This window comes from Mirounga angustirostris, unplaced genomic scaffold (assembly GCF_029215605.1).
Source record: "Mirounga angustirostris isolate CCGP_5_RB_7025 unplaced genomic scaffold, mMirAng1.0.hap1 SCAF_8, whole genome shotgun sequence".
NCBI lineage: Eukaryota > Metazoa > Chordata > Mammalia > Carnivora > Phocidae > Mirounga > Mirounga angustirostris.
The window spans coordinates 49,452,366-49,469,312 of record NW_026991716.1 but is presented as its reverse complement, the minus strand read 5'-3'; the positions used below and the strand labels follow the sequence as shown (position 1 = coordinate 49,469,312).

The window sequence follows — 16,947 nt, the reverse complement described above, 5'->3', positions numbered from 1 at the left end:
CCTTTTGATAGGCAATGATGTTAAAACAACATACAAAGTCCCCAGAAACTACTGTGAAGAAAATGGGAAAAGATTTTTCCCTACATAGACTAGAATATATTCCCTAGATGTCCCCTGAGTTTAACAACAAGACATGTAACAAGACATGTTTACAAGACATGTAACAACAAGCATTTGTAGTACTTAAGACCCATGCATTAACCAAGGAATTGAGTTCATGAGCTAATCAATCACTGAGAAATTGTTCCTTTACATAATCTTAATTCCCAGTATCTATATGGGATGAACAAAAATGCATGTTCCATATTTATCTTCTTATTTATCCCCTGCCCTTACTCTAGTCTCCTCTGCATCTGGTAAAGGGTGAGCACTCACCCTGACAGCTTAATGTCATAACCTCCCATATCAGTCATCTTTGATCAGGGTCAGTCAGTGAGAGGCCCTGATGACAGTTTGGAAGGCATGAGGGAGGGATACACCTTAGTGTTCATGTCCCTTTCTTTCTGCCTCAAGTGGTAAACTGGCAACACCATGTTTTTTCATGACTCCCCCTTCCATCATACAGGCTAGTCATGGTCCTAGTTACCCCCAGGAAAATACCAGCCCCTAGATTCCAGTAGTGCACCTCTTCACTTTGTTCCTTCAGGGGATGATGGCAACTTCCTACTGTTGCTCATCCTGGACTGCTTCACCATCCTCTGTTGCCTTCTCTGCTCCTCCATCACCCACGTAACCAATTCCTTTCACTATATTCCTTCTGTTGGAGATGCTTAAAGAGGTTTCCTTTCTTTTCAGTTGAATACCAACTAACAAATTTAATTCCATTTTATGCATTTTTAAGACAATTTGTGAATATCCATTTTAGAAACCTAGGGAAGCCTTTTCATTGTTTACAACAGAATGAGATAAAACCCAAACACTGTAAAGCAGGATAAGGCATGAGATCTATCTTCAAAGTCTTTCCCACTTCTTTCTGAAGTACATTTCCTAATGACACATCAAGAAAGAAGAATTATTCAACTGAGTAGAGTGGGAAAACTTTAATTCAATGTGCTACATTGGGACTATCTCCTCTTCTTCCAAGGAAAAACTATACACAGTAAACAGTTTAGACTGGAACCCATGAAAAGTATGTAAATGGCACAAACTTCTGATTGGACAGTAAGAAAACCAGGTTTTAGTGCTCACAGTGTTATCCAATCTGAGATACATTGTCCTGGATGCATTATGAACAATGTTTTTCTCATAGCTCTGGTATACTCTTTTTTTTTTTAAGATTTTATTTATTTTAGAGAGAAAGAAAGAGAAGAGAGGGGGAGAGACCCTCAAGCAGACTCCATCTGAGCATGGAGCCCAACATGGGGCTCGATCTCATGACCCTGAGATCATGAACTGACCCAAAAACACAAGTCAGACACTTGACCAACTGAGCCATCCAGGTGCTCCTTCCCTTGTATATTCTTAACACAAAGTTTTAAGACCCTATATATGCAAATAGAGACTAGAACTCTAAAGACATATGCACCAAATGTGCGGTCTTTCCTATTGCTTAGTCCTAGCTGAGGTGAGTAGGGCATACCTGCAGGCCAAGAAAGCCACAGTGCAGGAGGAACCATCCAGTCATCAATCCAATCAATTCTACAAATATTCCCTAGAGCTGATGAAATGATATGCCAACCACTATTTTCTAAACATTGATTCAGGACCTTTGGATAATAAAGAGAGCCAAACATGCTCTTTAAAGTTGTAAAAATGAGAAGCAACATCAAAGAAAGACACTGACTCAACAAACCTCAGGAATAGTATTTTCCTTGTCTCATTAGTATACTTCTGTCCCAACTAGCCTTGATTTCTTCTTTAGGTCTTAGTCTTACTACTGGACAAATATATCTTGTGCCTTCCCATGGGGCTTACGAATGTGATATTTTCCTTCTTTTTTTCTTCAAATCTCTGCGGTTAGGTTCCTTACCAGTTCAGATCCTTAGAAAGGTAGTAAATTTTAAAACAACATAATCTAGGCCTACATTCTAGACTCACAGACCACAATGTAAAAATCAATTCCACCAAGTTTTATCCATTTACATAACAAGGACAAGAGGGTATCAACTCAATTCCATATGTGTTTTTCTTTTTTTCTTTTTTTTTTCTTTTTTATTTAAATTCAATTTAGCTAACATATGCTATAATATTAGTTTCAGGAGTAGAATTTAGTGATTCATCAGGTGCATATACACCCAGTGCTCATTACTTCAAGTGCCCTCCTTAATGCACATCACCCAATTACCCCATCCCCCCACTTACCTCCCCTCCAGCAACCCTGTTTGTTTCCTAGAGTTAAGAGTCTCTTATGGTTTGCCTTCCTCTCTGTTTTTATTTAATTTTTCTTCCCTTCCCCTATGTTCATCTGTTTTGTTTCTTAAATTCCACATAGGAGTGAAATCATATGATATTTGTCTTTCTCTGACTGACTTATTTTACTTAGCTTAATACCCTCTAGGTCCATCCACATTGTTGCAATGGCAAAATTTCATTTTTTTTTTTTTTGATGGCAGGCTGAGTAATATTCATACACACACACACACACACACACACACCACTTCTTCTTTATCTATTCATCTGTCAATGGACATCTATACTCTTTCCATATTTTGGCTATTGTGGATGTTGTTGCTATAAACATTGGGGTGCATGTGCCCCTTTGAACCACTTGAACATGGATGCAAAAGTCTCACCAAGACACTAGCTAATAGGATCCAACAGTACATTAGAAAGTACATTATTCACCTGGGCTGCAGGGGTAGTTCAAAATCCAGAAACCAATCAATGTGATACACCACACTAATAGAAGAAAGGACAAGAACCATATGATCCTCTCAACAGATGCAGAAAAAGCATTTGACAAAACATAGCATCCTGTCTTGATAAAAACTCTTAACAAAGTAGGGATAGATGGAACATACTTCAACATCATAAAGGCTATATATGAAAGACCCACACTGAATATCATCCTCAGTGGGGAAAAACTGAGAGCTTTTCCTCTACAGTGAGGAACATGACAGGGATGTCTACTCTCACCGCTATTGTCCAACATTGTACTGGAAGACCTAGCCTCAGCAATCAGACAACAACAAAAAAATAAAAGGCATCCAAATTGGCAAAGAAGAAGTCAAACTTTTACTCTTCACAGAGTCCATGATACTCTATGTAGAAAACCCAAGAGACTCCACCAAAAAATTGCTAGAACTAATACAGGAACTCAGTAAAATGGGAGGATATAAAAATCAATTCACAGAAGTCAGTTGCATTTCTATACACTAACATTGAAGCAGAAGAAAGAGAAATCAAGGAATTTATCCCATTTACAACTGCACCAAAAACCATAAGCTACCTAGGAATAAACCTAACCAAAGAGGTTAGGATCTATACTCTGAAAACTAAAGAACGCTTAAGAAAGAAATTGAGGAAGACACAAAGAAATGGAAAAACACCCCATGCTCATGGATTGGAAGAATAAATATTGTTAAAATGTCTATTCTACCCAAAGCAATCTACACATTTAATGCAATCCCTATCAAAATATCATCAGCATTTTTCACAGAGCTGGAACAAACAATCCTAAAATTTCTATGGAACCAGAAAAGACCCAAATAGCCAAAGCAATGTCGAAAAAGAAAACTAAAGCTGGAGGCATTATACTTCCAGACTTCAAGCTGTTTTACAAAGCTGTAATCATCAAGATCATATGGTACTAGCACAAAAACAGACACACAGATCAACAGAACAGAATAGAGAGCCCAGAAATGGACCCTCAACTCTGATCAACTAATCTTTGACAAAGGAGGAAAGACTATCCAATGGGAAAAGGACCATTTCCTCAACAAAGGTGTTGGGAAAATTAGACAGCAACATGCAGAAGAATGAAACTGGACCACTTTCTTACACCTACACAAAAATAAGCTAAAAATGAATGAAAGACCTAAATGTGAGACAGGAATCCATCAAAATCACAGCAGATAACATAGACAGCAATTATGTGTTTTTAAAAGTGAGGTTAATCATCTGTCATTTTAGTGCATCATCATTTATTATTTCCTCAGCTTTTAGCATCTAAGGAATGTTTTAAAAATATTTTAACACCTATGACAGAGACACATCACCTCACCTGTGCCATTTCAGTGGACATCAGCCTGACATCCAACTCCCAGAACCTGCTTTTCTTTGCCTGTGGGCTTTTTTCTTGACACGACAACCTGCCAGACCAGACCAACCAAGAAATTCACAGCCCTCTGGAGCAGTCCTGAACCAACACACATCCTTCATGGGTGACATTTATCTGAGGAATATATGAACCTCCCCTAGTGGGATAAGAATGCATTTCCTGTGGTACCACTTTGCTTGGTAACGCAGCCTTTGTTGTCTGCCTTCAATGACCCTACATCACTACTCATGCTCTTCAGTGTTCTCGTCACTGCTCAAACTATGTGCACTCAAACCTTTGTCTCAGGGGCTGTTTGTGGGCAATACAAATTGGAACAAAACTAAATTATTTCTCAGTCCACTAGGGGAACTTTGGCCAAGGTGAATCAGCCTTGTGGGCATAATCTAGGGCAGAACCAAGTCAGTAGATGCTGCTTCTGATGAAGCTGCAGTGATTAATGGAGAAAGTAACTGCAGCTACACTCACTTTCTGTGCTCAATTTCCTTACATTTTCAGCTTGTCTGGCTTATCTAATCAGGGCACAAAAGCATAGAAAAGTTCCAAAATGAAAATTCCAATCACAGAGTGCCCAGAAATTGGAGGCCACAGATATTCCACCATTGTAATTATAATTGGCCATGCTCACTTACTGAGCAGCTTTGCTTTTTCATTTGTTAGTTTGCCATTTAAGATGCCAGTGAATTATTAAAAGATTATATCCTTTCCCAACCATTATGATGATGCTATTTTTGTTTCTCTGACTATAGAGAACTAAAATAAAAATTAGATGCAAATTAATGCCAATTTAGCTTACTTTTTAGAATCTCAAGTACTGAACTGTGAAATGGTTGTGATAAAAGTCTATTTATTCTTTCTGACTCATGGTGTCAGATTGCTGTTTTCAGGAGTAAATATGTTATCTTTCCAAATACAGCTTTGCAACTGGTTTTAATAGACTTTACACAAAGTGTACTGGATTCCATAAAATAGGGGTATGTGTACGTGTGTGTGAAGACTGTACTTCTATTGTTAGCCTCTAAGCTTTTCCATTACTTACCAGTGATGGGGTTCAGGGCAGGCTGCCCCAGAATATGCTACTTTGACATATTGACTACTCTGAATTAAAGTTACTCGAGAATAGCCAGTACAATGATTCTCTGACACTCCTCTCTGTCCCCCTGAAAAAAGGAAATAAATTTCCTGTGTGAAATGTACCCTCCCAGAACCAGAAGAAAGAGAGACATCCTTAGCATCAGAGATAGGGTATTCAGGGCTGAGAAAGCTATGTAAGCAAACTCTGCTTAGTTTCTTTACCTATTAGTACCCAAACCTGGGTTTCTTTGTCTTGTCATTTCTTCACAAATCTATTGTTTCTTTGTCTAGGAGGTATAAAATATGCCTGCTTTGGTCCCTTGTTTGAGACTCATATTTTTATGGGGCACCTGTACATACAATAATTAAATATTTGTTTTTATCCTGTAAATCTGTTAATATAATTATTATACTGGGCAAAAGAACCAAGAGAGGTGGTGAGACATTTTCCCTCCCAGACACCATCTTCTTTACAGCACAGGCCATTACACAGTATAAAGAGTAAATTACCATAATGAATAGTTATTTCCTGTGGAGAGTTACTTTCCTTTTGAGTTCAGATTGTAAGTTAGGTTAAGACAATGAAAAGAAACAAATGTTAGCTTATTGAGAGAAACAATTAATAATCCATTTCCATTGTTTTTGGAAAATCATAAGCAAGACATGAATTAAGACAACACTGAAAAAAAATCATGAAGATAGTAAATTGGTGTTTTCATTGTTCTGGGGTTTTTTGTTGTTGTTGTTGTTGTTGCTTGCTTTTGTTTTTCATCTGAAATCCTCATTGGTTAAAGACAGAAACGACTCCATTTCTACAAAGGAATGCCATGAACTTTTATGACAAGTACTGTCACACTTTTGTGAACTATCAAAGTCAAAAAGGACATTATTATGAGAGAAAAAGAAAGACAACCAGAGAACTTTAAAGGCACTTAGCTACTCTGCTGTCCTCTATTAGTGTTTTTATATGTCCAGTGATATAAAGGAAGCAGAAGCATGGAGCCTGGGGTGAAACAGGAAAACAAGCACATTATAATAACAAGGTGAAGAGACAAAGAGTCCACTGTCACAGAGAACCTCACATCGCTTAATTTCAGTTTACGGGGTTACTTAAATACATGGCCTTACGAAAATTTAATGATATGTTATGGTTCATCTGAACTTGTCAGATGGCCCCAAGCTGCAATAATCAACTTTTCAATGTCAGATTCATTTACTCCTCGAAGAATCCTGAAATAGCCATTCTCTCCCCATAACTTTCCCCAGGAATTGGCAGCAATCTGTAGAAAAAAAAAAATTAGAAAAGCTGAGTATCATAGTTGGATATTTAATCCTGACTGTAAAAACACAAGGGACTCATACATAGCTTGAAATGCTTTTAACTTATGATAGATCATAAATATTAAGAGCCTAAATATTTTCTAAATAAGAATGAAACAGTTATTTATCAATTACAATAAAATGCATGCATACTCAAGTTCACAATAACCAGAACTGGTATATATAAAACCTTACAGTTCTCAAGCATACCACGGTAATATATGTATGAGAGTTTGAAATACCACATCAAAAGATGATACACAAGCTGCAATTATAGTGTCTCCTACATGACTGGCTCTGTGCTAGGCACCAGAGGAACACAGATAAATAATATATTATCCACTGTTCAGGGAGTTAACGGTCTAATGAAGGACAACAAACATAAGCCAAGGACTAAGGTAAAACTATGCACAGGGAGCTACTGAAGACAGCTGAGGGGCATCTCATGGTTCAGGAAAGTTGTCATGGAAGAGGTGCCACATGGGGTGCATATTAAAGCCTGGGAATAAATTAACCAGATAAAAACAGGAAGAAAGGATATCAGGTAAAGGAAAACAGTAAAAGCATAAACAGTGTGAAACACTGAAATGAAGCAATGAAATTATTATAATTAGATCATAGAACAGAGGCAGGTTGGTAGGTTATGAGGCTGAAAGGAAGTTAAGGAAATACATACTGAGAAAATAATGGTGAAAATGATGACAAGTTGTTGAGTTTCTTCCAGAAGGAGAGCAGGGTGGACAAATTTATATTTTGATTACATTACTCTGTGTGAAACAAGAAGGATGGATTTAAGAGGGTAAACACAAGAGGCAGAGAGGCTAGCTAGTAAACTTGTAATAATCAAGTCAGATGTCTTAACAGGTGCAGGGAAACTAGGAAGAGAAATAGGGAAAGTATTTGAGAAATATTCAGCATAAATTCAGTAAGAATGAAACATTTTCTTTCTACTTTTATTTTTAATTTTAAAATATGAGTATGATTAGAAAGTTAGACTAGGTTCAAAATGTCCCCTGAGGTTTAGAACTTGAGTGAATAAGTCTTTGGGGGGGGGTAGCAAAAACATTAATGGAGTACATAAGAATATCATGAAGGCCAGAAGGGAGCTATTTGACCACAACTAAACATAACAGAAACAGCCCTGAAGAATATATAGCCAGAAATGGAATTGTTGAATCAATGGTACTTCTATTTTTAATTTTCTGAGGAATCTCCATACTGTTTTCCACAGTGAGTGCACCAGTTTGTATTCCCACCAGCAGTGCACTAGGCTTCCCTTTTCTCTACATCCATGTCAATACTTGTTTTCTCCTGTCTTTTTGATACTAGCCATTCTAACAGGCGTGAAGTAATATTTCACTGTGGTTTTGATTTACATTTCCCTGATGGTTAATAATATTGAGTACATTTTCATGTAACTATTGACCATTTGTATTATTTTCAGGGGGAGGGGAAATGTCTATTCATGGCGTTTGCCCATTTTTTAATTGGATTATGTGTGGTTTTTGCTATTGAGCTACATGAGTTCCTTATATATTTTGCACATTAAACCCTTATCTGATAGATTGTAAATATTTTCTCCCATGCTGGTGGTTGCCTTTTTATTTTGCTGATTGTTTTGCTAGGCAGAAGCCTTTTAGTGTGGTGTAGTTCCACTTGTTGATTTTTGCTTTTGTCTTTGCATCTTTGATGTCATACCCAAACAATATTTGCAAAGATCAATATCAGAGAGATTTTGCCCAGTGTTTTCTTCCTGTATTTTAGCAATTTCTGGGCTTATATTTAAGTCTTTAATCCATTTTGAGTTAATTTTTTGTGAATGGTGTAAGATAGGATACCAATTCCATTCTGCATGTGGTTGAACAGTTTTCTCAACAACAGTTATTGAAAAGACTATCCTTTCTCCATTGCTTCTTCTTGGCTCCTTTGTCAAATATTAGTTGATTATATATATGTGGGTTTACTTCAGGGCTCTCAATCCTGTTTTATTGATCTGTGTGTCTATCTTTATGCCAGTTAACTGTTCTATTATGACTTTGTAATAAAATTTGAAATCAGGAATTGTGATGCCTCCAGCTTTGTTCTTTCTCAGGATTACTTTGGCTATTCAGGGTCTCTTGTGTTTCTATACAAATTTTATTGTCATTGGAATTTTGATAGGAATTTTATTGAATTTATAGATGGTTTTGGGTAGTATGGACATTTTAACAATATTAATTTTTCTGATCCATGAACATGGGATATCACTCCATTTATTTGTATCTTCTTCAATTTATCAATTTCTTACCATTTTTATTATACAGATCTTTCATATCCTTGGTTAAATTTATGCTAAGTATACATTTTTTATTGTATTATAAATGAATTATTTTTTTTCAAATGGTTTACTGTTCGTGTATAGAAATGCAACTGATCAGGACACCTGGGTGGCTCAGTCTGTTAAGTGTCTGACTCTTGATTTCAGTTCAGGTCATGATCTCAGCTCAGTTCAGGTTGTGAGATCAAGCTCCACACTGGGCATGGAGCCTGCTTAGAATTCTCTCTCTCTCCCTCTCCCTCTGCCCCTCCTCTCCCCCTCCCCCTGCTCATGCACACACTCTCTCTCAAGAAAGAAAGAGAGAGAGAGAAAGAAAGAAAGAGATACAACTGATTTTTGTTTGTTGATTTTGTATCTTGCCACTTTGTTATTAGTTCTAATAGATTTTTGGTGGAGTGTTAAGGTTTATATATATATAATCACCTAATCTGCAGAGACAATTTACTTCTTCCATTCTGATTTGGATGCCTTTTATGTATTTCTCTTGTCTAATTGCTCTTTCTAGGACTTCCAGTACTATGAGGAGGCACTCTTATTTTATTCCTGATCTTAGAGGGAAATCTTTCAATCTTTCACTATTGAATATGATGTTTACTCTGTTTGTCATATAAGGCCTTTATTATGCTAAGGTATACTCCTTCTAAACTCAATTTTTGAGAGTTTTTAACCACTAAAAGATGATGAATTTTGTCAAATGCTTTGTCTATATCTAGTGATATGATCATATAATTTTTATATTTCATTGTATCACACTTAATTGATTTGCTTATGTTGCCAGGCATAAATCCCTTTGATCATGATTATGATCATTTTAATGTACTGTTGAATTCAGTTTGCTAGTATTTTTTGGAAATTTTTGAATATTTATTCATTAGGAATATCTTCTTTTCTTCTAGTGTCCTTTTCTGGTTTTGATATCAGGGTAATGCCAGCCTTGTGAAATGCATTTGGGAGTGTTCCCTCCTCTTCAAATTTTTGGAAAAGTTTCAGAAGGATTTCGTGTTAATTTTTTAATGTTTTTATTTAAATTCCAGTTATTTAACATACAGTGTAATATTAGCTTTGGGTGCAAAATATCGTGATTCAACAATTCCATAGAACACCTGGTGCTCATCACAAGTGCACTCCTTCATCTCCATCAACTATTTCATCCATCCTCCCACCCACATCCCTTCTGGTAACATAGTTAAGAGTCTGTTTCTTGGTTTGCCTCACTCTTTTTATTTCCTCTTTGCTCATTTGTTTTGTTTCTTAAATTTCAGACATGAATGAAATGGTATTTGTCTTTTTCTGACTGACTTATTTCACTTAGCATAATACTCTCTAGCTCCATCCATATCATTGCAAATGGCAAGATTTTCTTTTTTATGGCTGAGTAATAATCTATCGTATACATATACACCATGTCTTCTTTATCCACCCATCAGTCTATGGACACTTGGGCTGTTTCCATAATTTCGCAATTGTAGGTAATGCTGCTATAAACACTGAGCTGTATGTATCCCTCTGAATTAGTATTTTTTGTATTCTTTGGGTAAATACTTAGTAGTGCAATTGCTGAATCATAGGGTAGTTCTATTTTAACTTTTTGAGGAACCTCCATACTGTTTTCCAGAGTGGCAGGACAAGTTTGCGTTTCCACCAACAGTGCAAGAGGGTTCCCCTTTCTCCACAATCTCACCAACACCTGTTGTTTCTGGTGTTGCTGATTTTAGCCATTCTGACAAGTGTGAGGTGATACCTCATTGTAGTTTTGATTTGTATTTCCCTGATGATGAGTGAGGTTCAGCATCTTTTCATGTGTCTGTTGGCCATCTGCATGTCTTCTTTGGAAGAATGTCTATTCACGTCTTCTGCCCATTTTTAATAGGATTATTATTCATTTTTGGGGTGTTGAGTTTTTAAGTTCTTTATATATTTTGGACACTAACCCTTTATCAGATATGTCATTTGCAAATATCTTCTCCCATTCCATAGGTTGTCTTTTATATTTAATGATTGTTTCCTTTGTTATGCAGAAGCTTTTTTATTTTGATGAGGTTGCAATAGTTTTACTTTTGTTTCCTTTGCCTTCCCTTCCCTTCTAACCCATATCTAGAAAGAAGTTGCTACAGTTGATGTAAAGAGATTACTGCCTGTGTTCTCCTCTAGGAGTTTTATGGTTTCAATCTCACATTTAGGTCTTTCATCCATTTTGAATTTATTTTTGTGTATGGTGGAAGAAACTGGTCCAGTTTCATTCTTCTGCATGTTGCTGTGCAGTTTTAGCAACATCATTTGTTGAAGAGACTGTCTTTTTCCCATTGGATATTCTTTCCTCCTTTGTTGAAGATTAGTTTACCACATAGTTGTGGGTTCATTTCTGGGTTTTCTATTCTGTTCCATTTATCTATGTGTCTATTTTTGTGCCAGTGCCATACTGTTTTGATCCCTATCACTTAGTAGTATAACTTGAAGTTCAGAATTGTTATATCTCCAGCTTTGCTTTTCTTTTTCAAGGTTGCTGTGGCTATTCAGGGTCTCTTGTGGTTCCATACAAATTTGGGAATTGTTTATTCTAGCTCTGTGAAAAATGCTCGTGGTATTTTGATAGGGATTGCATTAAATGTGTAGATTGTTTTGGGTAGTATAGACATTTTAACAATATTTACTCTTGTAACCCATGAGCAGGGAATATTTTTCCATTTCTTTGTGTGATCTTCAATTACTTTCATCAGTGTTTTATAGTTTTCAGAGTACAGGTCTTTCACCCCTTTGGATAGTTTTATTCCTAGGTATCTTATTATTTTTAGTGCAATTGTAAATTGATTCCTTAATTTATTTTTCTGCTGCTTCACTATTGGTGTATAGAAATACAACAGATTTGCATACATTGATTTTGTATCCTGAAACTTCCTGAATTTGTTTATCAGTTCTAGCAGTTTTTTGGTGGAGTCTTTCATATAAACTACCATAACTGAAATCAGAAGAAATAGAAAATTTGAACAGACCAATAACAAGCAAAGAAATTGAAGCAGTAATCAAATAACTCTCAACAAATAAAGTCCAGGGCCAGATGGCTTCAAAGGCAAATTCTACCAAACATTTAAAGAAGCGTTAATACCTATTCTTCTCAAACTATTCCAAGAAGAAAAAAAAATAGAATAGGAAGGAAACTTCCCAATTCATTCTATGAAGCCAACATTACCCTGATACCAAAACCAGATAAAGACTCTACTAAAAAAGAACTACAGACCAATATCCCTGTTGAACATGGATGCAAAAATTCTCAATAAAATACTAGCAAACTGTATCCAACAATACATTAAAAAAAAATTCAACATGATAAGTGAGATTTATTCCTATGTTGCAAGGGTGGTTCAATATTTGCAAATCAATGTGATATACTACATTAATAAAGAAAGGATAAGAACCATATCATCCTCTCAATAGTTGCAGAAAAAGCATTTGACAAAGTACAATAATATTCATTCTTGATAACAACCCTCAACAAAGCAGGGATGGAGAGAACATAACTCAACATCAAAAGGCCATATATGAAAAACCCACAGCTAATATCATCCCTAATGGGGAAAAATTGAGAGCTTTTCCTCTACAATCAGGAACAAGACAGGAATGTCCACTCTTACCCCTGTCATGTAACATAGTACTGGAAGTCCTGGCTTCAGCAATCAGACTACAAAAAGAAATAAAAGGCATCCAAATAAGCAAGGAAAAAGTCACACTTTTACTATTTGCAGATGACATGGTACTCTATACAGAGAACCCAAAAGATTCCACCAAAAAACTGCTAGAACTGATGTTAATTTTTATTTAAATATTAGGTAGAATTCACCAGTAAAACCATTTGGTCCTATGCTTCTCTTTGTTGGAAGGTTTTTAATTACTGATACAATCTTTTTACTCCTTATTGGTCTGTTCCCTATTTCTTAATAATTCAGTTTTAGTAGGTTGTATGCTTCCAAGAATTTACCCATTTTTTTCTAGGTTACCCAGTTTGTTGGTATATAGGTGTTCATAGCAGTCTATTATGATCCTTTATATTCGTTGTGATGTCTCCTCTTTTATTTTTGATTTTTACTTATTTCAGTCTTATCTCCTGTTTCTTAGCCTACCTAAGGATTTGTCAATTCTGCTTGTTTCAAAAAAAAAAAAAAAAAAAAAAACAGCTCTTAGTTTTGTTGATATTTTATATTGACTTTCTGGCCTCTTTTTCATTTACTGTTACTCTGATGTATATTATTTTCTTCCTTCTACTAACTTTAGGTTTAGTTTGTTCTTTTGCTAGTTAATTGAGGTATAAAATTATTTATTTGTGATCACTCCTCTTTCTTAATGTAGGCATTTAATGCTGTAATGTTTCTTCTTATAACTGTTTTTGCTGCATTCTATAGGTTTTAATATGTTGTTTTTCCATTTTTGTTTATTTCAAGATCCTTATTAATTTCTCTTTTGAGTGCTTCTCTGATCCATTGATTTTTCACAAACATGTTTTTTTCAGGAATAATTTCCACACATCTCTGAATTTTCCAATTTTTTTCTTGTTATTGATTTCTAGTTCCATGTAATTGTGGTCAGAAAAAAATACTTGGTATGATTTCAATCTTTCATTTGCTAAGACTTGTTTTGTGACTTAATATATGAACCACCCTAGAAAATGTTCTGTGTGGGCTTGAGAAGAACGTGTTTTATGCTGCTCTGGGGTGGAATGTTCAGTATATGTTAGGTCCATTGGTCTAATGTATAGTTAAAATCCAGGGTTTCCTTACTGAATTTCTGTCTGAGTAATCTGTCCATTGTTCATAGTGGAGTATTGAAGTCTTCTACTGTTATTGTATTGTCTATTTCTCTCTTCAGATCTGTAAATATTTGCTTAATTTATTTGGGTGTTCCAATGTTGGGTGCATAGCTTATATACACTTGAATTGATCCCCTTTTCATTATAAAAACCTACTTTTCTCTACAATTTTTTACTTAAAATGTTTTTTGTCTGATATGAGTATAGCTACCCCAGATCTCCTATGTTTTCCATTTGTATGCAATATATTTCTCCTCCTTTCACTTTGAGCCTATGTGTTTCCTTAAAGCTGAAATGAGTCTCTTGTAGCCATCATACAGCTGGGTCTTGTTTTTTAATCCATTCAGGCACTCTATGCCTTTTGATTAGAGAATTTAGTCATTTACATTTAAATTATTGATAAGTAAAAACTTAATGCTATCTTAGTATTTTCTGGCTGTTTTGTAGTTCCCTGTTTCTTTGTCATCTTTTGCTATCTTTCTTATGGGTGATGATTTTCCATAGTGGTATGCTTTAATTCCTTTCCTTTTAACCTCTGAATCTACTGAAGGTTTTCATTTTGTGGTTACCACAACACTTATATAAAATATCTTATACATATAACAGTCTATTTTATATTGATAACAACTTAACTTTGATCACATGCAAAACTCTATGCTTTTACTCCATACATGATTTATGTCTTTGATGTCATAATTTACTTCTTTTTATATTGACTCTTTGCCTTCTTCATCAGTCCTGACATCATAAAGGAGCGCTTTCAAAACTGTGTCTAAAATTATGACTTCAATTTACCACTTCAAGGATGGAATGGCCTTAAATTAGCTAGAAATGAGACCGCAACAAAGTGTGTGGGAGTTTTAGCAACAATAAACTAAACTGAATTCTGATTTCTAAACTTTTTATTCAGTTCCAATATGTATACTTCCAAAGATAAGAAGTTAAATAATATTAGTCATAACTTAAGGTGAACTGTCAAAGATAATATTTTTAAATTCTTGTAACTATGATATGTAGCACTGTACCTATTCTCATTTAGATGTCTGAAAATTATTACTACCCACATTTCATCATTAGATCTTTGGTAAAGTCAGAAGATTATGTGATGTTTTTATAAGCAAATGCAAATTTATGTACTAATGAGAGCTAACCCCATAGGTTTGCAAAAAAATACATTATAAATTATAAAGAGCAGTACTTAGTAAATCAGCACTAATAAAAGGCACCTCAGAATATGTGTTTTGTTTATTAATCTTATTCTTCCTACTGTTATTTCTTCCATTCCCTCATCAATTTTTTGTTGTTTCTTCCAAATGCCTGAATTTTTAAAAATCTAATTATAAAGGAATGGGTAAAAATGTAGGGAAGAAATTTTCTAATGATTTAAATTTCTGAAGATTTTTAAATCTTCTTTTGAGATATATAGTACAGTCACATGTATAAACTATATTAATAATAAGTGCACAGTTTAGTGAGTTTATACACGTTTATGAGGTTCATGCCTATGTAACCTCCATGAAGATCAAGATAAAAACCATTTCTAGAATTCCAGAAGGTCTACCATGTTCCCTCCCTGTCAATATCTACTTTCCTATCTACCATTAGTTCTTCCTGGAATTGATGCTTTTAATAATGCAGTAATGCATTCTTTTATTCAATAAATAAATATATGTGTTATAGCATATATAACTAATTTATTATGTTTAATTGCTGTGTATTTTTTATTATATATCTGTACCACAATTTTTTTATCCATTCTCCTGTGGATAAACATAATGAACATAAGTAGTTGTACCATCTACACATTTAACAGTAGAATGAAAGTTCTGTTACTCCATGTTCTTACCCATACTTGGTAATATCAATCCTTTTAATTTAAGCCAGTCTAGTGAATGTGTGATATCTCACTGTGGTTTTAATTGGCATTTGCTGGACAGCTAATCATGTTGAACACCTTTTCATATATTGGCTTGCCATTTGAATTTCTTCATTTGTGAAGTTCAAATCTGTTGTCCAGTATTGTTACTGAGCTATTGTTATTTATTTTTTCTTTCTTCCAGTGTATCTGTAAGAATTTTATATATTCTACATGTGAGTCCTTGCCACGTAGATAGATGATAGGTAGATAAATAGATGATAGATAGCTAGAGAGATGATAGATGATGATGATAGATAGATAGATAGATAGATAGATAGATAATAGACAGATGATAGATAATCTTCTCTCAGTTTGTTTTACCTTTTCTATCACATAATGCTGTCTTCTGATAGTTTCTATTTTAATGTAGTCTGATCATTTTTTCTCACAAAATTTATCCATTTTCTGTGCAGTTTAAGAAAGCTTTCCCTAATTGATATTAACATATTTGTCTAAGTTTTCTTCTACAGGTTTTATTATTTTGCGATCACACTTTAGTCTGCTCCACTTCAAATTAGTTTTGCATGTATTTTGTGAGTTAGGGGTCAAGGTTCAGTTTTTTTTTCCATATGAAAAGAAAGTTGCTGTAGCTAAGGCATTGATAAACTATGGATCATGGACAAATCTGGTCAGTAACATTTGGTACAGATCATGAGCTGAGTGTTTTGTTTTGATTTTTTTCCCTTAAAGAGTTGTAAAGCAACAAAAATAGAATATATAACAGAGACTTGTTGTGACCCCCAAAATGTAAATTATTTGCTACCTGGCCACTTACAGAAAAAAAACAAAACAAAATAAAACAAAAAACCCTGCTAACCTTGGTCTAGAAGTGTTTATTATAGTCTCCTTTCTCAATTGAAATTCAGTGGTTTCTTTATTGTAAAACAAGTGACCATATCCTGTGCTTTAAATCCAGATTATTTGTTTTGTGCTATCAGCCCATTCTTTTGTTAATAAAATTTTTTTTTCCAGTTGTATTGATATATAACTGACATGCATCAGTGTATCTAAGTTTAAGGTGTAATAATGGTTTGACTTATATATATTTTGAAATGATTACTACAACAAGTTTAGTTAATATCTATCACCTTCTTTAGGTGAAATAAAGAGAAAAAGCAAAAAAAAAAAGACAAAAAATTTCCTGATGAGAATGCTTAGGATTTACTGTCTTAACAACTTTCACGCATATCATACAGCATTATTAATTACAGTTATTATGCTATATATTATAACCTTAGTACTTATTTATCTTATAACTGGGAGTTTGTACCTTTGACCACCTTTCTCCTACTCTTACTGCCCTC

General features: G+C 34.7%; 1 protein-coding gene across 1 annotated transcript in view; it reads right to left on the bottom strand.

The window, feature by feature from the left end:
- Nucleotides 1-6,365: 6,365 nt before the first annotated feature.
- The window catches only part of TINAG (tubulointerstitial nephritis antigen), an 88,947-nt gene continuing 78,365 nt past the window's right edge, over nucleotides 6,366-16,947 (bottom strand). Inside the window, exon 11 of the mRNA XM_064597025.1 lies at nucleotides 6,366-6,570. Within this exon, the coding sequence (XP_064453095.1) occupies nucleotides 6,436-6,570 (135 nt within the window). The 3' untranslated portion in view covers nucleotides 6,366-6,435. The remainder of the gene's footprint in view (nucleotides 6,571-16,947) is intronic.